The sequence below is a fragment of the Mesoplodon bidens genome (assembly GCF_964165515.1).
Source record: "Mesoplodon bidens genome assembly, chromosome: 1".
Taxonomy (NCBI): Eukaryota; Metazoa; Chordata; class Mammalia; order Artiodactyla; family Ziphiidae; genus Mesoplodon; species Mesoplodon bidens.
The window spans coordinates 38,529,226-38,553,354 of NC_138176.1; the positions used below are offsets into that span (position 1 = coordinate 38,529,226).

The following is a 24,129-nucleotide window of genomic DNA, read 5'->3' on the forward strand; positions in this document are numbered from 1 at the left end:
TCAGCGGCCGTGGCTCACGGGCCTAGCCACTCCGCGGCATGTGGGATCTTCCCGGACCGGGGCACGAACCCATGTCCTCTACGTCAGCACGCAGACTCTCAACCACTGCGCCACCAGGGAAGCCCGTAGCATCCTTTTAATATTTCTTTTTTCTTTTTCTTTTTAACATCTTTATTGGAGTATAATTGCTTTACAATGGTATGTTAGTTTCTGCTTTATAACAAAGTGAATCAGCTATACATATGCATTTATCCCCATATCTCTTCCCTCTTGTGTCTCCCTCCCTCCCACCCTCCCTATCCCACCCCTCTAAGTGGTTACAAAGGACCGAGCTGATCTCCCTGTGCCATGTAGCTGCTTCCCACTAGCTATCTGTTTCACATTTGGTAGTGTATATATGTCAATGTTACTCTCTCACTTCGTCCCAGCTTACCCTTCCCCCTCCCCGTGTCCTCAAGTCCATTCTCTACATCTGTGTCTTTATTCCTGTCCTGACCCTAGGTTCATCAGAACCATTTTTTTTTTAGATTCCATATATATGTGTTAGCATACGGTATTTGTTTTTCTCTTTCTGACTTACTTCACTCTGTATAACAGACTCTAGGTCCATCCACCTCACTACAAATAACTCAGTTTCGTTTCTTTTTATGGCTTAGTAATATTCCATTGTGTATATGTGCCACATCTTCTTTATCCATTCATGTGTCAGAGGACACTTAGGTTGCTTCCATGTCCTAGCACTTGTAAATAGACCTGCAATGAACATTGTGGTACATGACTCTTTTTGAATTATGGTTTTCTCAGGGTATATGTCCAGCAGTGGGATTGCTGGGTCATATGGTAGTTCTACTTTTAGTTTTTTAATGAACCTCCATACTGTTCTCCATAGTGACTGTATCAATTTACATTCCCACCAACAGTGCAATAGGGTTCCCTTTTCTTCACACCCTCTCTAGCATTTATTGTTTGTAGATATTTTGATGATGGCCATTCTCACTGGTGTGAGGTGATACCTTACTGCAGTTTTGATTTGCATTTCTCTAATGATTAGTGATGTTGAGCATCCTTTCATGTGTTTGTTGGCAATCTGTATATCTTCTTCGGAGAAAATTCAATACCAGCAAATGACTGAATCAATAGCACTTCAAACAAAATGGCATAAAACAAGAGAAGCTACTTGGCACAGTTTGACAATGAATTAAATTTCAAACATCTTCATGGGGAAAGCTGACCTTTAATTGACTGTGTATTTGTTTTACTGTCTTTCTTACTAGATTGTAAGCTGCATGAGGTTTGGGGAAAATGTCTGCTTTGTTTCACTGAAGGGTAGCAGAATATGCCACCCCCAAATATGCCACCTTGCCATAGGATTATTTTGAGCTAAAGGCAGTTGAAAAGAAGCAGATATAAGGAAAGCTCTCTGCTCTCCCCCATCTGCCTGAAAAAAATGTCTCTCCTCCTCTACCAGGAATGACAGAAGTTAATCACCTGAGACAACTCTAGTCTCTAATCAACCCAGAGACACAAAAACAGAAAAATATACATCACAAACCTTATAAGCAGGCTATTATCTTCCATTAGTTTCCCTCATATATTTGCCTTCCTATAATTTGCCACTTAGAAACTAAAGTTCTTTGCCTTTACCTTATCACTTCTCTAAACATGTATTGTTTGTTTGTTAGAATGCTGTGTAAACCCACCCCCTTGAATTACTCATCACTGGGTACTCCCCTGTGTATGCCTGATGCAGTGTTAATAAACTTGTTTGTTTTTCTCTTGTTAATCTGTCTTTTTTCAGTTAAGGCCCAAGCCAATGAACCTAAAATGGGTAGAGGAAAAAGAATTTTCCCTCCCCTACATCACCATAGTATTTTTGGTATCTAGCACTGAAAACTATTTATTGATAAAATGAATGAACTGAACATTTTATTTTATGTAAGTCCAGTGGTTTTTTTTTAATAGATCTTTATTGGAGTATAACTGCTTCAGGATACTGTGTTAGTTTCTGTTGTACACCAAAGTGAATCAGCCATATGCATACACATGTCCCCATATCCCCTCCCTCTTGAGCCTCCCTCCCATCCTCCCTATCCCACCCCTCTAGGTGGACACAAGCACCGAGCTGATCTCCCTGTGCTATGCTGCTGCTTCCCACTAGCTAACTATTTTACATTCAGTGGTGTATATATGTCGATGCTACTCTCACTGTACCCCAGCTTCCCCCTCCCACCCCATGTCCTCAAGTCCATTCTCTATGTCTACATCTTTATTCCTGCCCTGCAGCTAGGTTCATCAGTATCATTTTTTTTTTTAGAGTCCATATATAGTTAGAATACAGTATTTGTTTTTCTCTTTCTTACTTACTTCACTCTGTCTGACAGACTCTAGGTCCATCCACCTCACTACAGATAACTCAATTTGGTTTCTTTTTATGGCTGAGTAATATTCCATTGTTTATATGTGCCACATCTTCTTTATCCATTCCTCTGTCGATGGACATTTAGGTTGGTTCCATGTCAAGGCCAGTGTTTTATTTGCTACAAATCTACTCAACAAACTTTCTTTTTTCTACTATATAACATTCACAGAGAAATGGTTCTTCTCTCTGTTCCTCTCTCTCTCACACACACACAGAGACCTGTGTAGTCTGTTTCACTATTTTCTCAATACAACCAATGTTTTATTAGGTTTGAGTAATTGTTCAAAGATTACATCATTGCAGTGAATTACATAATATGTTTCTGAAAGCAGCAAGCAGAAAAGATGATTAGTATATGTTGACGTAAAATCAAGTGATATGTAAGAGTGGTCCATATTTCAATGCCTACAGGTCGGTCACAAGCACAGAGTTCTCCAAGACAGGAACCAGCCTCAGGGCCTGCTCGTAATACTCCAGGGCTTCATTCATTTCTCCTTTTACTTTGTGGATGAACCCAAGGATGCACAAGCTTTCTATATCTGATGCATCTTTCTGAAGTTTCTTTAAAGCCAATTTCTTCAAAGAACTGATACTTTTATCCCTTCCTAATGATGCGTTTTCTATTTTTACTGCTTTTAAATAATGGCTGATTGCATCAACTTCAGATTTTTTTTGATATTCCAGAAATCGGCCGTAGTGGAAATGTACCTGTTGCAGCATATGTTTGTTGAGTGCTTCCATGCATAACACCTTTTGATAAGCATCTTCAGCTTTTTTGTGGTCACCTGCTTCTGTGTACATTTCTGCCAGGTCTATGTAAGCAAACTCAAATGTGGGCTTTTGTTGCACAGCAAATTCAAAATGATGTATGGCTGATTGTATTATTCTGTTGATGTTTGCTTTATCCTGTCCTTTAGGCTGCCAGTTTGTAGCTTTCTTTATTTGGATGATTTGTGACTTGTAGCAAAGCCCCATCTGGTGATGCAGGAGGACAGAGGAGGGTGTTGCTTCCAAGGCCAGTTTTAAGAACCGAAGAGCTTCACCTAGAGAGCCTTTTCTTCGGTAAAAGGTGGCAATATATCGAAAGACATAGATCTTTGAAGACGCGTTGGTCAGTGCTTCTTTAATGTATTTTTCTCCTTCAGCTTCTTGTCCTACAGCTTGAAGCTTCAGGGCAAGGAGAACCTTAATATATGCATCTTTTGGATTTAGCCTGATAGCCTGTTTTAGGGTATTCAGACAAAATGCCCCAGGACTTCGTTCTTCTTTGTGAAAGCTCTCCAGGCGATAGACGGTGATTGCATACCCAGTGCTGAATTCAGGGTTTTCAGGGTCCACGTCCAGAGCCTTTTCAAAGCAGACCTTGGCCCGTTCATAATTCTCTCCTCCACATTTCAGCAAGGCCCATCCTTCCTCACAGTCCATCTGAGGACACTCCATTCTGTAGCTGGAGGAATTTGCAAGCTTCCTGCAAGTGTTCTTCACCTTGTCCAGGTAAATCTGGGCTTCTGCATGTCGGCCCATGTGGTAATACAGCCAGGCATAGTTACCCCAGGTAACCAGACTTCTCACGTCTGATTGGTTGGCATGTTCTTGCTGGGTTAAGTCTTCAGCTTCTTTCAAACTCTTCAGGGCTTCCTCATTCTGGCCTCTCAGGTGTTTCACATAGGCCAGTAAGTTGTATATTCCTATGTTGTATTTGGTGTCTAGGAACTCAATCTGGTCCAAGACCCTGTTTTCTAAATCAGGTATTTCATCGTCTTTAATGGCCAACTCCCATGTAAAGTGACATCTCAACTGTTCCAGCTTATCCTTGATCTGATCTTCATCAGCATTATTACTTTAAAAACAAAAGCAGATTTTCTTTGTTAGGTGACAAAGAGCCAATAGAAATAAGCCAGACAAAACACCGCATATTTAGAGCTTAGCCTTGAAAAGGGCACGCCTGCTTTGATCTTCCTTTGAGTTCCTGTATTTCTAAGATCCATGTGGCCTTTGAATGCAGTTTGCTTGGCTTCATACACTGGCCCCAGCACTTTCTAGCCATGCAACCTCTCTGTGCTTCAGAGTCTCCTTTGTAAAGTGGGGAAAATAATAGACTTATCACACTGGATTTGGTGAGAAATAATAAGCCTATCTATGGAAAACACTTAGAGCATACATATTTCATGCTACGTAAGAGTTTCCTAGGAGATTTGTTCAAGATGGTGGAGTAGAAGGACGTGCGCTCACTCCCTCTTGTGAGAGCACTGGAATCACAACTAACTGCTGAACAATCATCGACAGGAAGACACTGGAACTCACCAAAAAAGATAGCCCACATCCAAAGACAAAGGAGAAGCCACAGTGAGACGGTAGGAGGGCCACAATCACAATAAAATAAAGTCCCATAACCGCTGGGTGGGTGACTCAGAATCTGGAGAACAATTATACCACAGAAGTCCACCCACTGGAGTGTAGGTTCTGAGCCCCACGTCAGGCCTCCCAACCTGGGGGTCCGACAAGGGAGGAGGAATTCCTAGAGAATCAGACTTTGAAAGCTAGCAGGATTTGACTGCAGGACTTTGACAAGACTGGGGGAAACAGAGACTCCCCTCTTGGAGGGCACACACAAAGTAGTGTGCACATCGGGACCCAGGGGAAGGAGCGGTGACCCCATAGGAGATGAAACCAGACCTACCTGCTAGTGTTGTAGGGTCTCCTGCAGAGCCCAGGGGCAGCTGTGGCTCACTGCGGGGACAAGGACACTGGCAGTAGAAGTTCTGGGAAGTACTCCTTGGCGTGAGCCCTCCCAGAGTCTGCCCTTAGCCCCACCAAAGAGCCTGTAGGCTCCAGTGCTGGGTCACCTCAGGCCAAACAACCAACAGGGAGGGAACTCAGCCCCACCCATTAGCAGACAGGTAGATTAAAGTTTTACTGAGCTCTGCCCACCAGAGCAACAGTCAGCTCTACTCACCACCAGTCCCTCCCATCAGGAAACTTGCACAAGCCTCTTAGCCTCATCCACCAGAGGGCAGACAGCAGAAGCAAGAAGAACTACAGTCCAGCAGCCTGTGGAAGGAAAACCACATTCACAGAAAGATACACAAAATGAAAGGCAGAGGACTATGTACCAGATGAAGGAACAAGATAAAATCCCAGAAAAATAACTAAATGAAGAGGAGATAGGCAACCTTCCAGAAAAAGAATTCAGAATAATGATAGTGAAGGTGATCCAGGACCTTGGAAAAAGAATGGAGGCAAAGGTCGAGAAGATGCAAGAAATGTTTAACAAAGACCTAGAGAAATTAAAGAACCAACCACTAGAAGAATTAAAGAACAAACAAACAGAGATGAACAATACAATAACTGAAATGAAAACTACACTAGAAGGAATCAGTAGCAGAATAACTGAGGCAGAAGAACGGATAAGTGACCTGGAAGACAGAATGGTGGAATTCACTGCTGTGGAACAGAATAAAGAAAAAAGGATGAAAAGAAATGAAGACAGCCTAAGAGCCGTCTGGGACAACATTAAATGCACCAACATTCACATTATAGGGGTCGCAGAAGGAGAAGAGAGAGAGACAGGACCCAAGAAAATAGTTGAAGAGATTATAGTCAAAAACTTCCCTAACATGGGAAAGGAAATAACCACCCAAGTCCAGGAAGTGCAGAGAGTCCCAGGCAGGATAAACCCAAGGAGAAACACGCCGAGACACATAGTAATCAAATTGACAAATATTAAAGGCAAAGAAAAATTATTGAAAGCAACGAGGGAAGAACGACAAATAGCATACAAGGGAACTCCTATAAGGTTAACAGCTGATTTCTCAGCAGAAATTCTACAGGCCAGAAGGGAGTGGCACAGTATGTTTAAAGTGATGAAAGGGAAGAACCTACAACCAAGATTACTCTACCCGGAAAGGATCTCATTCAGATTTGACAGAAAAATCAATAGCTTTACAGACAAGCAAAACCTAAGAGAATTCAGCACCACCAAACCAGCTCTACAACAAATACTAAAGGAACTTCTCTAAATGGGAAACACAAGAGGAGAAAAGGACCTACAAAAACAAACCCAAAACAATTAAGAAAACGGTAATAGGAACATATATATCGAAAATTACCTTAAATGTGAACAGATTAAATGCTCCAACCAAAAGACACAGGCTTGTGGAATGGATACAAAAACAAAACTCATATATGTGCTGTGTACAAGAGACCCACTTCAGACCTACAGACACATACAGACTGAGAGTGAGAGGATGGAAAAAGTTATTCCATGCAAATGGAAATCAAAAGAAAGCTGGGGTAGCAATACTCATATCAGATAAAATAGACTTTAAAATAAAGAATGTTACAAGAGACAAGGAAGGACACTACATAATGATCAAGGGATCAATCCGAGAGGAAGATATAACTATCAAGATCAATAAAATAAAGATCAATAAAACTAAAAGCTGGTTCTCTGAGAAGATAAACAAAATTGATAAACCATTAGCCAGACTCACCAAGTAAAAGAGGGAGAGGACTCACATCAATAAAATTAGAAACGAAAAAGGAGAAGTTACAACAGACACTGCAGAAATACAAAGCATCCTAAGAGACTACTACAAGCAACTCTGTGCCAATAAAATGGACAACCTGGAAGAAATGGACAAATTCTTAGAGGGGTATAACCTTCCAAGACTGAACCAGGAAGAAATAGAAAATACGAACAGACCAATCACAAGTAATGAAATGGAAACTGTGATTAAAAATATTCCAACAAACAAAAGTCCAGGACCAGATGGCTTCACAGGTGAATTCTATCAAACATTTAGAGAAGAGCTAACACCCATCCTTCTCAAACTCTTCCAAAAATTTGCAGAGGAAGGAACACTCCCAAACTCATTCTATGAGGCCCCCATCACCGTGATTACAAAACCACACAAAGATACTACAAAAAAAAGAAAATTACAGGCCAATATCACTGATGAATATAGATGTAAAAATCATCAACCTGATACTAGCAAACAGAATCCAACAGCACATTAAAAGGATCATACACTGTGATCAAGTGGGATTTATCCCAGGGATGCAAGGATTCTTCAATATATGCAAATCAATCAATGTGATACACCATATTAACAAACTGAAGAAGAAAAACCATATCATCATCTCAATAGGTGCAGAAAAACCTTTTGACAAAATTCAACTCGCATTTATGATAAAAACTCTCCAGAAAGTGGGCATAGAGGGAACCTACCTCAACGTGATAAAGGCCATATATGACAGACCCACAGCAAACATCATTCTCAATGGTGAAAAACTGAAAGCATTTCCTCAAAGATCAGGATCAAGACAAAGATGTCCATTCTCACCACTGTTATTCAACACCCAAGACCCAAAATACTAGCCTTAATGGGTAAATCATTTATGAATCTAGTATAATGGTTAAAAGACAAAAGTTTAAAAAATAACTATAGCTACAGGAATTTGTTAATGTATACACAAGGTAAAAATATACAAATTGTGCCATCAAAAACATAACGTGGGAGGATGAGAGAGTTAAAAAGGTAGAGCTTTAGTATGTGTTTGAACTTAAGTTATCAGCTTAAAATAAACTATTATAAATATAAGATGTTTTATATAAGGCTCATGATAACCACAAAGCATAAATTTATGATAAATACACAAAAGATAAAGAGAAAGGAATCCAAGCATATCATTAGAGAAAGTCATCAAATCACAGCAGAAGAGATGGAGAGACGAAGGAAGGAAAAAAGTAACTGCAAAGTAACCAGAAAGCAATGAATAAAATGGTATAGTAAGTCCATAACTATCAATAATTACCTTAAATGTAAATGGACTAAATCCTCCAATCAAAAGACACAAAACGGTTGAATGGATAAAAAACAAGACCCAACTATATGCTACCTTCAGCTTTAAGGACACTCATAGACTGAAAGTGAAAAGATGGAAAAAGATATTCCATGCAAACGAAAAGAAAGCAGGCTTATATTGGACAAAATATATAATAAGAGACTATAATAAGAGATAAAGAAGACTATAATAAGACTATAATAAGAGATAAAGACAAAGACTATAATAAAAGATAAAGAAGGTCATTATATAATGATAAAAGGATCAATCCAACAAGAGAATATAATATCTGTAAATATTTATGTACCCTACATATGAGCACCTAAATATATAAAGCAAATATTAATAGTCCTGAAGGGAGAAATAGATAGTAATACAATAATAGTAGAGGACTTCAGTAACACATTTTCAACAATGGAGGGATCATCCAGATAGAAAATCAATAAGGAAACATTGGACTTAAATGACACATTAGGCCAGATTGACTTTATATGTATATCTATATAGATATATAGATATATGGATATATGGATACACACACACACACAAAGAGCGTTCCATCCAACAGCAGAATGAATACATGTTCTTCGCAAGCACACATGGAACATTCTCCAGGATAGAGCATATGTTAGGCCACAAAAGAAGCCTTAATACAATTTAAGAAGATTGAAATCATATCAAGCATGTTTCTGACCAGTATTATTCAGCCATAAAAAAGAAGAAAATCCTGCCATTTGTGACAACATGGATGGAACTTGAGGGCATTATGCTAAGTGAAATGAGCCTGACAGAGAAAGACAAATACTGCATGGTATCACTTATATGTGGAATCTAAAAAAAAAATTCAAACTCATAGAAACAGAGTAGAAAAGTGGTTGCCAGGGGTGGGAGCAGGGAATAGAGAGAGGTTGGTAAATGAGTACAAATTTTCAGTTATAAGATGAATAAGGTTTGAGGAGCTAATGTAAAGCATGGTGACTACAGTTGATAGCACTGTGTTGTGTAATTGAAATCTGCTAAGAGGGTAGAACATAAATGGTCTCACCCCCCACACACAAAAAAACTACATGAGATGATGGGTATGTTAATTATCTAGATGGGGGACTCTTTTCACAAGGTATACATATATCAAATCGCTACAGTGCACACTTTCAATATCTTACAATTTTGTATGTCAATTATAAAATGAAGAAAAGAATTATCTTAGAAAATCTGTTCCCTTTTTCTTCTATATAGTTTAGGTACATGAAATACTTGGTCTCCCGCACGCCCTGCAGATTTTCATTACATATTTATTGTGAATTGACATGTTTACATGTCAGTTCTGTAATTGATACATTTACAACAATGTAAACATATTTGACTGAGTAGATCAAAATAAAACATTTGAAGCTAAAACTCCATTTGCCAAGCTTTCCTCACTTACTAATTTATCTCATGTGTTTTTCTTAGATAGCTGCACTCTTAAGTTTATTAGTTACATAAATTATTTCACCACCTTTCTGTTATTTAAATATATGCTAACACATTTTTACATGCTCTAAGACTTTTTTTTTAATATCTTTATGGAGTATAATCACTTTACAGTGTTGTGTTAGTTTCTGCTGTATAACAAAGCGAATACATGTGTATACAAAGTGTATATATGTATACATATATCCCCATATCTCCTCCCTCTTGGGTCTCCCTCCCCCGCTCCCTATCCCACCCCTCTAGGTGGTCACAAAGCACCGAGCTGATCTCCCTGTGCAATGCAGCTACTTCCCACTAGCTATCTGTTTTACATTTGGTAGTGTATATATGTCCATGCCACTCTCTCACTTCGTCCCAGCTTACCCTTCCCCCTCCCTGTGTCCTCAAGTCCATTCTCTATGTCTGCGTCTTTATTCCTATCCTGCCCTTAGTTTCATCAGAACCATTTTTTTTTAGATTCCATATATATGTGTTAGCATACAGTATTTGTTGTTCTCTTTCTGAATTACTTCACTCTGTATGACAGACTCTAGGTCCATCCACCTCACTACAAATAACTCAATTTCGTTTCTTTTTATGGCTGCGTAATATTGTATTGTATATTTGTGCCACATCTTCTTTATCCATTCATGTGTTGATTGACACTTAAGTTGCTTCCATGTCCTGTAAATAATGCTGCAATGAACATTGTGGTACATGACTCTTTTTTTTTTTTTTTTTTTTTGCGGTATGCGGGCCTCTCACTGTTGTGGCCTCTCCCGTTGCGGAGCACAGCTCCGGACGCACAGGCTCAGCAGCCATGGCTCACGGACCTAGCCACTCTGCGGCATGTGGGATCTTCCCAGACCTGGGCACGAACCCGTGTCCCCTGCATCGCAGGCGGACTCTCAACCACTGCGCCACCAGGGAAACCCCATGACTCTTTGAATTATGGTTTTCTCAGGGTATATGCCCAGTAGTGGGATTGCTGGGTCATATGGTGGTTGTATTTTTAGTTTTTTAAGGTATCTCATATGTTTTTGAAAGTTGCTTTAAATACTCTCTCTCTCTCTCTATATATATATACAGATATACATACTCTATCTCTATATATACACATATAGTGTATAAAATTTAATAAATTGCTGAATAATAATTAAATTCAGATCTTTAAGGGAACAAGCAAGCAGGTAGGATGCTGGCTGAAGTAAAGAGAATGTCTAAGTTCAGGTGAAATGTGGAGAGTTGAGTGCCCTTCCTACCTGGAGATTTGGTATCTCATAGAAAGAATTGGGGAGGTAAGAGCCCTTTGCGCCCAGGAAGAGATTTCTCATGGCCTCAAGCTGCAGCTGTGACCAAAGCAGATAAAACCAGCATTGCTAGTCCTTAGGAAATATCCAGAATCAACCCATTTTACAGTCTTTCCTCCTTCTCCTTTCTGCTGACCCGCCTGGATGGTGGCATTGCCCACACACCCCATGGTAGTTGGCACATCTCCTTCCAGGACCTTGTCAAAGCCATGACTAGAGTACAGTCTTGAAAGAGGCCCTGTTTAAATGGTAAAAGTAGGAGTTTCAAGGGAAATCTCTGAGGCAGCTTGACCATGGACATTGTGGTGATGCTTCTGTGGAGCATATGACTCTGTGAAGGGCCAGGCAGACCTCATGCCCAGTTAGTTGTTCAAGACAGGGACAACCCAAGGAGCCCATCACTTCAAAAAGTGAGCCAAGGAACTCTCCAGAGCAGTGCTTCTCACACTTTAGTGTGCACAAGGACCAAATCACCTGAGGATCTTGTTAGAATGCTGATCTGGATTCAGTAGGTCTGGGATGCTGCCTTGGTAGCAACCTCCCAGGGGGTGTTAGATTTGAACCACACTGAGTAGCAATGTTCTGGGAAGACTTCACTTTGGGGCAGTGAATTCCGATCACCAGTTTCTTCTCCCTAAAACATCCCTTAAAGAGGCAAGCCCATCCCTTAAAGAGGGGTGGGGTCAACATCCCACCCCTCCCACTCCCCACCCACTTTGGGCTTCCTCCACTCACATTTATACGCGTACAATGCAGGAAGCATTTAGTGTGTGAATGAAGTACCTGCTGTCCCCTTTAATTACATATTTCTTTCCTAGGCCTTATTTCTGATCTGTTCAATCAGGATTTCCCAATGCAGGGCCCAGTAATTTGGTTCTAACAGAGCACTCGGGTCGGGTGTGGTACAGAGAATCTGCCACGCAGTTTGAGAGACTCTGTGACACTTACTCCCTGTTTATAGTTCACACGGGAAGTCTAGCAGGTCGGTAAGAAGATGGTTCGTGTAGACATATTCCCCAGTCCTGTCAGAGCACATTTCAAGGCAAAAGCGACTTCATTATGAAGTTTCATAGTTCTGAACTAATCCTTAGCACATTTGCTGAGAATTAAGCATGCTTTTAAAATAACCACAGGAACCATAACAAAACACACAAAGCTCTGATTTTGTCCTTTCAAATATAAGAAACAAAAGGGGGACCGGGACCTGCAGCAACTTTCCTCCAGGCCCCAGCTCTCACTGACCAGATTTTGCCTGAAAGGATCTGAGCATACCCTCCTAGGCTCTCTCAACATCCCTTCCCAGCTGCCAGCTGCCAGCTCTGCTGGGAGCACATCCCTCAGCACCTGACTCTGTAAATCAGGCAGAGCCACAGAAATCAAAGTGCATGAATTGGTAAGATAGATTAGATAGATGATTAGTGAAATGCATATTCAATCTACTAGCAAAAACGGAATCAGCATAATTCAGGAAGTTGCTCTCAAGAACATGATTTGGGAGAGATTCTCAACTTCCTGTCAGAGAACCAGGGAATATTTACTTCATGATGGCCGTTTCCCTGCAATTCTGAAAAGCTGGGGTTCAGGCCGATTTTATTTTCTGCTGTGGGCTGCAAGCAAATGCAGAGGAGGTTTCCACTCAGGATGCTAGCTGTTAGGTCTGTGCTTTTATAAAATGGAAAAGGAAAACAAAACTGAGGCAACGCTATCAAGATTCCTGCTGAGGAGGAACTGAAACTGAACATGCAGAGCTGAGCTCAGTTCTCCACTGGGAGTACCATTCTACACAGACTCTGCAACTGTGCTTGAGAGTTAGAAAGAAGGCATTGTGGATGCCATACACATTATAAGCCCTCCTCCCAGAGATTCAGATGCAACCTAGGGGTGGGCTTGGGCTCCGGACTCTGCATTTTCACAAGCACCCTGGAAATTCTGTTGCAGAAGTCCCTGTATCATGTTTTTGAGAAGCATAGTCCTGGAGGTATTTTGTTTTGTTTTTTATTTTCTTTTGTTTTGTTTTGGCAGTACTGTATGCGGGGTCTTAGTTCCCCCACCAGGGGATTGGACTCATGCCCCCTGCAATGGAAGTGAAGAGTATTAACCACTGGACTGCTGGGGAAGTCCCTGGAGGTATTTTGAAAAGCAGTTTCCCATTTGTGGGAGATCATGTAATGTATCAAACAGTGAGTCAGACATCTAGAAGAAAGGAAAATAACCACAGAAAGCCTGGACTTCGGTTTTCTCTTTGACCAGCTCTGGGATATTTCTTGAATCACATCACAGCCTCATTTCCTCATTTCTAAAATGGCCTGGAATAAATTTCCGTTTTTCTTCCATCCAAATGATAGGAAACTGTGCCGTAGGGAGATCCACTTTTACCTTCATGTCAGGTGTGGCTCTGGGCACTCTAAGGACTGATCCTCCCTCTCCAAATAGGGACCCGAGGGTCCAGACCTCCCAGTCCCTGCCCATCCTCTCTAATGTGAGCATAATTAAAAGCATTAATACATTTCACCCGTTTGCCCTTTGTACCCAGAAGCAGCTCAGCCCTGGAGTTTGGCACCTTAGTAATGACCCTGCTCTGACACACTTTCTATATGACTTCTCGGCCAAGTAATTTGCCCCCTGAGGCCTGTTTTTCTCATCTAAAAAAATGAGGCTAATAAAAAATAATAGCGTTCCCTTCCTTGGGCTACTGGGAGGATGATAATAGATGATGCGTGTAGAGCCCTGGACAGAGTGCACTTCCAACTACAAGGAAAGTGTTACTGCCATGATCACTTGCATATCAGTGTTATAATTTTAAGTGAATTCTGGGTGTGCAAAGGGGCCAACAAGGTTCCTCAGTGGATGGGGCAGAGGAGGGCACTCATTAGCCAGCCAGCAGGTATGAGGTGTTTCCCCAGGTGGCTTCCCCGTTTGGAAATTTTTAGCACAGCTGAGAAGGAACAGCCTAACTTGCCCCTGTTCCTACAGCCTCTGAGAACAGGGCACCTTGATGTGGGCCTCCGTCCAGCATAGTCCAGAGAGCCTCCCTCAGACTTCCTCAGGTCCGTGGCTCTGGACACACCCAAGCACAGATCACTGCCAAACTTCTTAGGCAGACTGGCTACCGAGGCACTGGGTAGGGCTAGGTTTCTCTGGTCAACTCATTCATGTAGTTATGATTCACATCACTCATGACTTGAAGCCCATCACATAGGGGAAGTGACCTGAGGCGTTTAGCAGTGAATTCCTCTTATCCACCCCGTCCCCAGACACAAGCCTGCAGAGCATTTGGGAGCCCTGGGATCGCCCTGTCCTCATTCCCGGAATGGTCACTAGGATGCTCCCTCCCCAGCCAGTCAACCCCTCAATCCCTTCCCATAGGTGTCTGATGGGAAAGTTTTCCTTTTCTCTCAGCTGTATTTTTCCTGAGGCTCTAACTGATGTTAGAACTCAAGCAGGTCTATATGCATCTTTGAAAATCAAGTTTACTAGGATTGTACTTTACATATAATAAAATGAACCCATTTAAAGTGTAGTTTGATGAATTTTGACAAATGTATATACCCATGTAACCACCACCACTATCTCCCTGTAGACTCTTTGCATCATCCCCTGTGTACTCTCCTGGTCAAGCCCAGTCTCACCCTCTACCATCCCCGGGCAACCATTGCTCTGCTTTCCTTCATTAGAAATTAGATCAGTATTAGGAAAGAGATTAGGTCATTATGTTTTGAAGAGAAATTATTTTCTGCTGCTCACAAGTTCTCATTACAGGGATAAAAAATAAACTCTCAGCTTCCAGTTTGTTTTCATATAAGAAATGGAAAAAATGTCCATCTGTAAGGATTGTTTTTTCCACTTCCCACCTTGAAGTGATCCAACTTTCAGGGCAAAATTCCCAACATGGGTTGCCTTTTTACTACCAATTTCATCTTTCATAACATCTGCTGAAAAGAAATGTTTCCTTTTAAAATGACAAGAAGAAACCCTCTTAGTTCTTTCAAAGAAAACAACAGAAAAAGCCTCAAAAGAGTAATTTGCTTAGATCTGACTTTGAACCAGCAAACTTCGTACCTGATTGGATCTAACCACTCCTGCCAAGCCTCCCTCACATCCAGCTCCTGGCTCCCAGCTCCACCCGTGAAGCTTAGGGAGTCTGAGTGCACACACCAGAAAAAGTCACAGAAATAAAAAGTACCCCTATTGGTAAAGGCATGTTTAGTCCACAAGCAACAGGACAACTCTGGAACTTGCCTGCACCCAAGAAGCTAAGCTTACAATTTGGTTTCAAGATCGAGGGTGCTTGCAAGGTATCTCACTGACCTCATGATGGTGATCTGTTCTCTGCTGTTCTGAAAAGCTGGTGTCCAAGCTGATTTGCCCTTCAGAAGTCTTTCACGTCTACCTCAAGGTAAGTACTGAAGGAGCTATAAAAGAGGGACGTGGGGTGGGGAGAATGCATCAGCTGATGCTTTCTTCCAGTCTCTGAGTGACTGCCTTTATGAAAGGGAAGAGGATTTGGAAAGTGAAACTGATTTCAAATCAAGAGGAGGAAAAGGAAACTTAAGGGTTTCTGTCATGATTCAGTGGAAGTAAATCATTTAAAAATCATGACTGGGGACTTCCCTGGCCATCCAGTGGTTAAGACTCTGTGCTTCCACTGCAGGGGGCGTGGGTTCCATCCCTGGTGGGGGAACTAGGATCCCACAGGCCTCGGGGCGCAGCAAAAAAAAAACCCAAAAAACAAAAAACCCCGGGCTCCCAGGAATCTGACCCTAACTCTAGGGTGGGTCCCAGGAAATTGCATTTTTAATGAAGTCTTTAGGAGATTCTGATGTAGGGGTTTCTGGGAGCACATATTGTGAAAGACTGCTCCAGAAATATGTTGTGAAAAGTAACTTCGTCAAGTCAATTTACTTGTGGGAGACAATTTGCACCTTGAGACCTGGATTTAATTCTGTGTGTTATTTACTAGCTCTGGGATTATCCATGAGTCAAATCACTGAGCCTGATTTTTTTTTGCCCCCATGCTAAATATAAGAAGCCAAGCCCTGGAGTAAACCCTGAGCACTTTCAATCTCTGAGGTCTAAGGCAAGCAAGCTGCCTAGCTGATAAATTTACATATTTATGCTTTAAGCTCTGAAGGAGTGATAATACCCTGAGAGATTTTTTTTTAAATAAAATTTTCTATGATGTAAATATCCGTGAAAATATAGGGAATATAGTTCTCATGGCTGATTTGAAGATGAAAGACTTGTCAATTGCGTAGGAGAAAGGCTCCCTCCATTCTGAAGCTGCAGAAGGTGAGAGAGATGCTTGTGTAACAAAACGGACACCTGTTTGTTTTTTCCCACCAATGGGAGTATCATAAGATACTTCAAGTTCAGAGACTGTGTTATGTCCAACCAGAGTAACCTGCAACTGGGAAAGTCTGTAATTCTGTTGGTTGTCTGACTTAACAATTTGTTATCCTGGTAGTGATAAAGTGACATCCCTTTATATCTTTTATAGTGTCACCCAGGTAAGAGGGGCCCCTGCTTTTGGCCCTGTGCTTTAGAGGGCCCACATACCACAGACACACAAAATGTAAATTTGTTAAGGAACACAGGGCATCTCTGTTACTGAGAATCCGGTGCTTAATCCTGGCATAGTGAGACTTGCAACCTTAAACGTCCCACATACCACAGACACACAAAATGTAAAATTTTTAAGGAACACATGGCATCTCTGTTACTGAGAAACTGGTGCTTAATCCTGGCATAGCGAGACTTGAAACCTTAAACATCCAGCCCAGGGAAAATGTGTCTCTATCTCTTGCCTTCTTTGCTCAAAGAGAAAGGAAATTGTGTCATGAAAATTTCTGTGTTGTGAGGGTGCTGATTTTAGGGATAGACACTACTTTGAAGTGCAGAAATGATCGGAAGTGGTTAGATCAGAGAAAAGGCAAATTTACTGAACTGGCCAAAGCCTTCCTCTCAGCCTGAATGCAATAGATCTTACATTATGAAGTTATTTTCCAGTACAGTTGCACCAGCTGCCCATTTCTTGCTGCTTTTCTTGTTCTAATTCCTGGCTTATGCAGCGCTCATGAATTAGCATGGTATTTGCAACAGCTGCATATGGTAGTTGAATAACATTCTATGTGTTAAGAAATTCATAGTGTGCTTAAATTTGTACACACGTACATTTAGACTTACACAGTGAGTCACATTTTCTTCTGCTTTTAAACTCTTCCTTTGTGCCAATTTGCTGATGAATGGTTCCTGAGAATGGGTATTTAAAACTAAAACAAGTGGGACCAGATTTTCCTACCCACACCCTACTCAGAAAATAGAATATAGAATTTCTCCAACATGTCTCTTGAGTGCAAAAGTAATGATGGTACTTAAAATGTTAGTAAGAAGAAGGGCACAACACAGTGCCAACAAACTTAGAGGTTAAAAATAGAAGGTGATGAAAGGAAAGCTTGCTTTCTTTATATACATTTATAACAAGAGTACTCATTCTTTTTTTAAATAGCCATATTGAAATATAATCCACATACCGTACAATTCACCCATTGAAACTATACAATTCAATAGTTTCAGCATTTCACAGAGCTGTGCAACCATCACCACAGTCAATTTTAGAATATTCTCATTTCCCCCAAAAAGAAGCCCTACCCCCCTTTGCTGTCACCTCCAGTCCTCCCATCCCTCCCAGGCCTAGGCAACCACTAATCTACTTTCTGTCTCTTATAGATTCGCCTACTTTGGACATTTCGTATAAATAGAATCATACAATATGTGACCTTTTGTGACTGGCTTCTTTCATTTAGCATAATATTTTCAAATTTCATCTATGTTGTAGCATGTATCAGTAAGTACTTTATTTTTATTGCTGAATAATATCCCACTGTATGGAGATACTTTATTTAATACATCAGTTCATCAGTTGATGGATCCGCCTGTTGGCTGTTGTGAATACTCCTATAAACATTCATGTACAAATTTATGTGAATGTGCGTTTCCATTTCTCGTGGGTATATACCTAGGAATAAAATGGCTGGGTCATGTGGTAATTCTGTGTTTAACCATTTGAGGAACTGCCAAACTGTTTTTCCAAAGGCACTTTACCATTTTTACAGAAAAGATTTTAGTCAGTTTCCCTCTTTGTGGCCTCCCAAGAAGGCATAGATTACCAGTAATGAGGCAACTCTGCTGTAAATCATAAGGAATTTTTGTTATTAGTCAAATCAAGTTACCTCCTTCCGCAAAAGAGACGATGGGGGAAATGGTGGAGGAAGAGAGGAAACAGGAGTGCGTGGTCTCTAGTTGGAGCCCACATTTTCCACATTGGCCTCCAGGGTTGACGCTGCACATGCTAGGGATCCTATCTGTGATTATCTTCAGGATTCTCACACTTCCATGCTTCCAGTCGCCCTGGACACACATTGTGCAAGTCAGCTGACATGAAGTGGAAAGAAAGATGAAAGTTGTGTGGAAAAGGGGGCTGGGGGCAGAGGCTGATGAATCTTTTGCTGAGCACTCTGAGGCTGAGGAATAATTAGTATCATTTAGAACCCAGGCAGGATGAGAGAAATTCTCCTCACTCCTTCATGGGCATCAACACACTTGAGAACGTCTTTGGCAGGGATATCAGTACTCTCCAGGTGACAATCAAATACAGAGAATGACGAGCTGTATTGAAGCAGGTTTGTGGGCAGAGGACATTGTGGGTGCTGGAGCCATGCAAGAGGCAGATGTTATCAGGTAAGTCTGACAGACTTGTTCATCCACACTTAGGAGACACCTGTTGGGGGCTTGTTATCTATCTGGTGAGTACCTGAGGGGAGGGAAATGCACGGAGAGATATGGTTAAGCGCCAGGGAATTACAAGTCATTCCATTTAATGTGGCTCCATTTGTTATTTCTGGATAGTGAGATTTCAGGAAACAAGAGCTACATACATAATTGTTTTGATTGTTTTCCAATCATTTCTCTTAGCTTTAAGTCCTCGAATAAATATTAAGTGTAATATGACATACATCTCTTCCCTACCCTTTCTACCTTTTTTCCTTTTGGGCTCCTGGTCCAGCAAGGGGTTTGGTGGCATGACGTGCAAGGACAAGATCACATGCACCTGGGGTACCTTCTTTAGCACTATGCAGTCGCCAATGGTCCTCTCTCAAGGTCAGCATGCCTGCCCATCTTACCCTCCACTCAGAACGCTCGCAGTTTTTCTCCCCAGGCACCAGATCCGATAATAAGTTACTCAGGCCAAGTGAGCTAAATCTTCCCCTGCAATGGACACTTGCCCAATTCAGTGCAATAGAATAAGTTTACCTTTGCGGCTGGTGTGAATTGTATTTTCCACCAGAGGCCTCTTGAGAAACAAGAGAGACTTCTCGGCTTCCTGTCTCTCTCTGTTCTTTACTTAACAGAAAAAATTCTCCTATGTTTGTTTAGATTGCCTGCAGGATGCGGCCTAAAACAGAATTGGAGAAACTCCACGTTTCTCGTAGTGGACATCAGAAGAGGAGAGAGAATGTGGGTGGAAGCACAAGATGTTGACAAGATCTAGCAGAGAGAAGGGCCGCAGCCCCCCTGCTTCCCTGTGGGGGCAGGGTGTTTATGTACATAGGGTGCGTGGTGGTGGTGTCAGGGTGTAAGCTGAAGCCCTGGACTCTTAAAGCTGTAGAGGAAATGGTTGTTCTATTCAGTGGTCATGAAGTTAGACCAGTCTGTGTCATATGGAGCCAATTCATGCTCAGTGTAACATTGTATTTATCAGTAGTTGAGTCTTGAAGATTTAAGGTACAGTAAAATTTCAGAAAAACCAGAACACGCCTTTATGTTCCATCACACCTAAGTTATTTATTAATTAAATCGATGACTCTTTCAGGCATCCACACTGTGTATACCGATCTCAAGTGCACACCATGCTATTTTTAAAACAAAAAATATTCACTATATTGTGCATTAAACCTCCAGGTCTTATTTATCTACCAGTTGGAAGTTTATACCCTTAAACTACATCTCTCCTATTCCCCCCCACACCCCAGCCCCTGATAACCACCATTTAAATTTAAATTAATTCCAACAGGCAATCATTTTGCAACCCAGAGGGTGACTGGTGGTCTCATGCTGGGTCAGCTAACTGTTTTGATTCACACCAACCTTGATGTCTGTTCCTGGCCATTCAATATTTACCTAGAAAATCCCAATTGCTCCAGGCATACCATGACTTTTGTGGTTTCCCTCAAGATTTTCAGGGTTAAATGAAGTTTTATATCACCTAATATACAATATTTCTAATGGGGGAAAGAAACCTCCATTATTATTTCCTAAGACCTTTCACTAGGTCCTTAACCACCCAATAATTCCTCTGTCCAGCCGCTTTCCTATCATCTTGAACCTGGGCTCATCAAAGCATTTCTGAATAAAGCAAGTCTTCATGTTATCAAGAAATTTTCCCCATAGTGGCTAAGAAAATGAAAATTTCTCCATATGTTTATAATCTACGATGACAAACCAGCATTGTTCCCTCCTTCTCTTTTGCCTATCTTTCCCCATTCCTACTGGTAAGACATTTTTCCATATAAGTTTTATAGAAAAGTATTATTTTGGTTTCTAGCATATTGTACAGAATCTACTTTTTAATCCTTCACATGGTGTGTTATGATTACAGGGGGGGCAGAAAGGAGGTGAAATCTCCCCACATGCCTCCTGAAACTCTTGTATTGTGGTTGCCGGACCCCATTTCTTTTAGATATGTTCCTTCTAGATTTGACCTGTTCTCTGCTCTCTTCTTCTAAAAACTCTCTTCCCCCTTCAGTTAATGGGACAGTTGAACTCATGTTGTTTGTAGAGTTGGTAGAGACAATCCTAGATGGAGGCTTTTCTGAGGAGGAGGGGGAAAAAGGCAGAAGGGAGAGAGGAGAGCACCCAGCCCTCTCTAGGCTTTGGTCCCCCAGCCTTTGGATGGACACAACACATTAGTGTCTATGCAGGGTGTCAGGGAGGGGAAATTTCACCTTACCCTTTGGGGTTCCTCTGGCTGATCTAATAATTAAATTGACACAAGACAAATCAACAAGAGAAAATCTAAGTTAATTTCATACATATGGAGGTCTCATAGATACAGCCTAAGAAGTGACCAAAGCAAGCAGCTTTTATACCTTTTAGGCAAAGAAATAATAAATTTGTGAGGAATTGACAAGGCAAAGAAACTTGGGCTTGGGTACGAATTAGTGGAGAATGTAAGCAGACCTGGTTTACATAGCCTTCTCAGCCCTCAATTCCCTATCTCCGGCGACAAGGATGTCTTACTACCTCCTGCTACAGTGAGGGTACCTTTCACATGGGAGATTTATTTCCTGCTTTCAGAGGAGGGTCAGAGTGTTCTTCTTGCACTGGCTGTTTTCTCAAGCAACAAATTCAAAATAATCAATATGCCACTGGCATATTTTGGGACAGCCTGCATTGAACTGTATCACAGGGCCAATCTGTACAGGTTCTAAAATGACTCCATGGATGGAAAAACACTGCTAAAAAGAACCACAGTGTTACAGGTGTGAGGTATCTGACTGCTTTATAGAAACATAGAAACAAACCCAAGACATCACCCCACAGAGGGAATGTCACAGTGCCAACTGCTCCCAAGGGGTCAATTGGGAAATAGGCCCTTTACTGAGCCCCAGGACCTGCCTGCCCCAATCTAGTCCCCCTCCCAGAACTCTCTGAGCAATTCAAGTGTTAACACTTGCCCAGCAGAGTTTCTCCTTAACCCTGATCCAGTGCTGTGGCCAGGGTCTAAGTCCATGCCTATGCCATACCAGTTGTTAAATATTTTGAATACCAACTTGGTGGAAGGGTTTCAGCTCCCTTCCAGCAGTAGCCCTATGGGTACCACATTCCGATTCTTATTCCTCGCTTAAAGATGCTAAAGGGATGAGGTTTCCAGAGTCCAAAACCCTCTGAGAGTTTTTCTCTGCTGGCTGCATTTCTCCATTCAGTTCTTGAAGAAACGCCAAGAGATGCAAAGCCTTAGGATCTGCTCCGTTGTTTGAGAGGTTGATTTTGGCAAATTTTTGCAGTCTGTTTTACATTTTTTCTCTCTCCTTTGACTCCTGGTTTATTTTCACACCTGTCATAAAACGGTGGATGGCCTTGTCTTCACACTTCATTTGATACAGCTGAAAGTTGCAATATCGCAGATGGAGCACTTGTTTGGCTACAGGAGGAAGCTCTTTGCTGAATTCTTTTCGAAAGTAATACTCTGCGTCTTCATACCGACATGCTTGTGAAGAGAGACAGGCGATACAGGAGCAGATATGGAAGAAATTTCCATTGCTCTCATCAGCTCTCTTTAAATGATCTAGAGCGTGTCGTATTCCTGTAACTTCTCTCTTTTCCCACCCATTTTCTGTATTTGAAGGACTTTGGCCCTATAGTAGCACCCAATGTGGCAATGCAGGTAGGTGTTGTTTGGCATGCATTTTAGAGCCTTTCTCGGGAGTTCTATAGCTTGGTCCAGGTCACCTTTTCTTCCATACAGCTTTGCTGCCCCACGAAGCACATCTGTTGCCAATGGGGCTTTCTCCAAAGCTTCTTTGACTGACCTCTCTCCTTCACCTTCTTTATTAATCTTTTGAAGTCTCAGGGCCAAGAGGACTTTGACATACTGGTTGTCAGGATTCAGCTGAATGGCTTGCCTCAAAGGGTCAACGGGATTCTGAGACGGTGGCCAGTTATCCAGACGGTAGCTCGCGATGGCCAGTCCAGAGGAGAATTCTGGGTCTTGGGTTTCTTTTCCAGAGCCTTCTCAAAACACACCTTGGCCCTTTCATTTTGGTTTCCTCCACACCTTAACCGTGTCCACCCTTCCTCACAATGCATCTCAGGACGCTCAATTCTGTAGGGGCTGGAATACTTCTGGCATACTTGTTTCACCTAGTCTACATAAACCTGAGCTTCTGAGAATCTTCCCAGGTGGTAGTAGACCCAGGCATAGTTTCCCCAGGTGACCAGGCTTCTGATCTCTGCCTGGTCAGCGTGCTCTCGCTGGATGAACTCTTCAGCCTGCCGTAAGCATCCCAGGGCTGCCTCGTGCTGGCCTCTGCAGTGTTTTATGTAGGCCAATATGTTGCACATTGTGGCTTGGAATTCGCTGTTCTGAAACTCAGTCAGGTTACACACTCTGTCTTCAAAATCATCCAAGGAATTTTCTCCCTCTACCAAGTTCCAGGTGAAATGGCATTTTAGTTGCCGTAGGCTGCTGTCCAAGGAGTTCTTTGTGGTCTCACTGTGGGGGGGAAATACAGAAAGATGAACACTCTGAGACATAGCACAGATTCACCAGACAAGAAATGGGGAGCATGACAAAGAGCATTCTCCTCCTAAAGGGTGTCAACCCCAGTCAAAAAAGAATATCCTATTGGGAGACTGGGATTGACACATATACACTATTGATACTATGTATAAAATAGACAACTGATGGGAACATACTGTATAGCACAGGGAACTCTACATAATGCACTGTGGTAACCAAAATGGGAGGGAAGTCCAAAAGGGAGGGCATATCTGTATGTGTCTGGCTGATTCATTTTGTTGTGCAGTAGAGGCTAACACAACATCGTAAAGCAACCATACTGCAATAAAAATTAATTAAAAAAAAATTTTTTTAAGTAATATCCTTTCCGGGCTTCCCTGGTGGCGCAGTGGTTGAGAGTCCGCCTGCCGATGCAGGGGACACGCGTTCGTGCCCCGGTCCGGGAGGCTCCCACATACTGCGGAGCGGCTTGGCCCGTGAGCCATAGCCGCTGAGCCTGCGATTCCGGAGCCTGTGCTCCGCAAAGGGAGAGGCCACAACAGTGAGAGGCCCGCCTACCGGAAAAAAAAAAAAAAAGTGATGAAGGAAATGCTCTTTTGCAATCAGTTGAGAAAACAAGAAGTGAGGAGACAGTTCTTCTGAGAAGTTTCGCTGTAAAAGCAGGAACTTGGGTGGCTATAGCTGGAGATGGCTGAGGGGAGATTATTTTTGAAAGTGGGTGATATTAATGAATGTTTATGTGCTGATGAGAGTGATGCAGTAGGGATGGAAAAACTGTGATACCAAAGAGCTGACAATTGCTG

At 41.9% G+C, this 24,129-nt stretch overlaps 1 protein-coding gene and 1 pseudogene across 2 annotated transcripts; both read right to left on the reverse strand.

Moving 5' to 3' along the window:
* Positions 1–991: 991 nt before the first annotated feature.
* LOC308625618 (interferon-induced protein with tetratricopeptide repeats 1-like) lies at positions 992–15,451 on the reverse strand. The gene is made up of 2 exons (XM_081250061.1): positions 15,337–15,451; positions 992–4,259 (listed from the first exon to the last, which is right to left on the reverse strand). The coding sequence occupies exons 1-2, from the start codon at positions 15,339–15,341 to the stop codon at positions 2,825–2,827; spliced, it is 1,440 nt and encodes a 479-aa protein (XP_081106187.1). The 5' UTR covers positions 15,342–15,451; the 3' UTR covers positions 992–2,824.
* Positions 15,452–21,742: 6,291 nt separating this feature from the next.
* LOC308625626 (interferon-induced protein with tetratricopeptide repeats 2-like) lies at positions 21,743–23,447 on the reverse strand (annotated as a pseudogene). Its single transcript has one exon. The product of its transcript is annotated as an interferon-induced protein with tetratricopeptide repeats 2-like (transcript).
* Between the last annotated feature and the right edge of the window lie 682 nt (positions 23,448–24,129).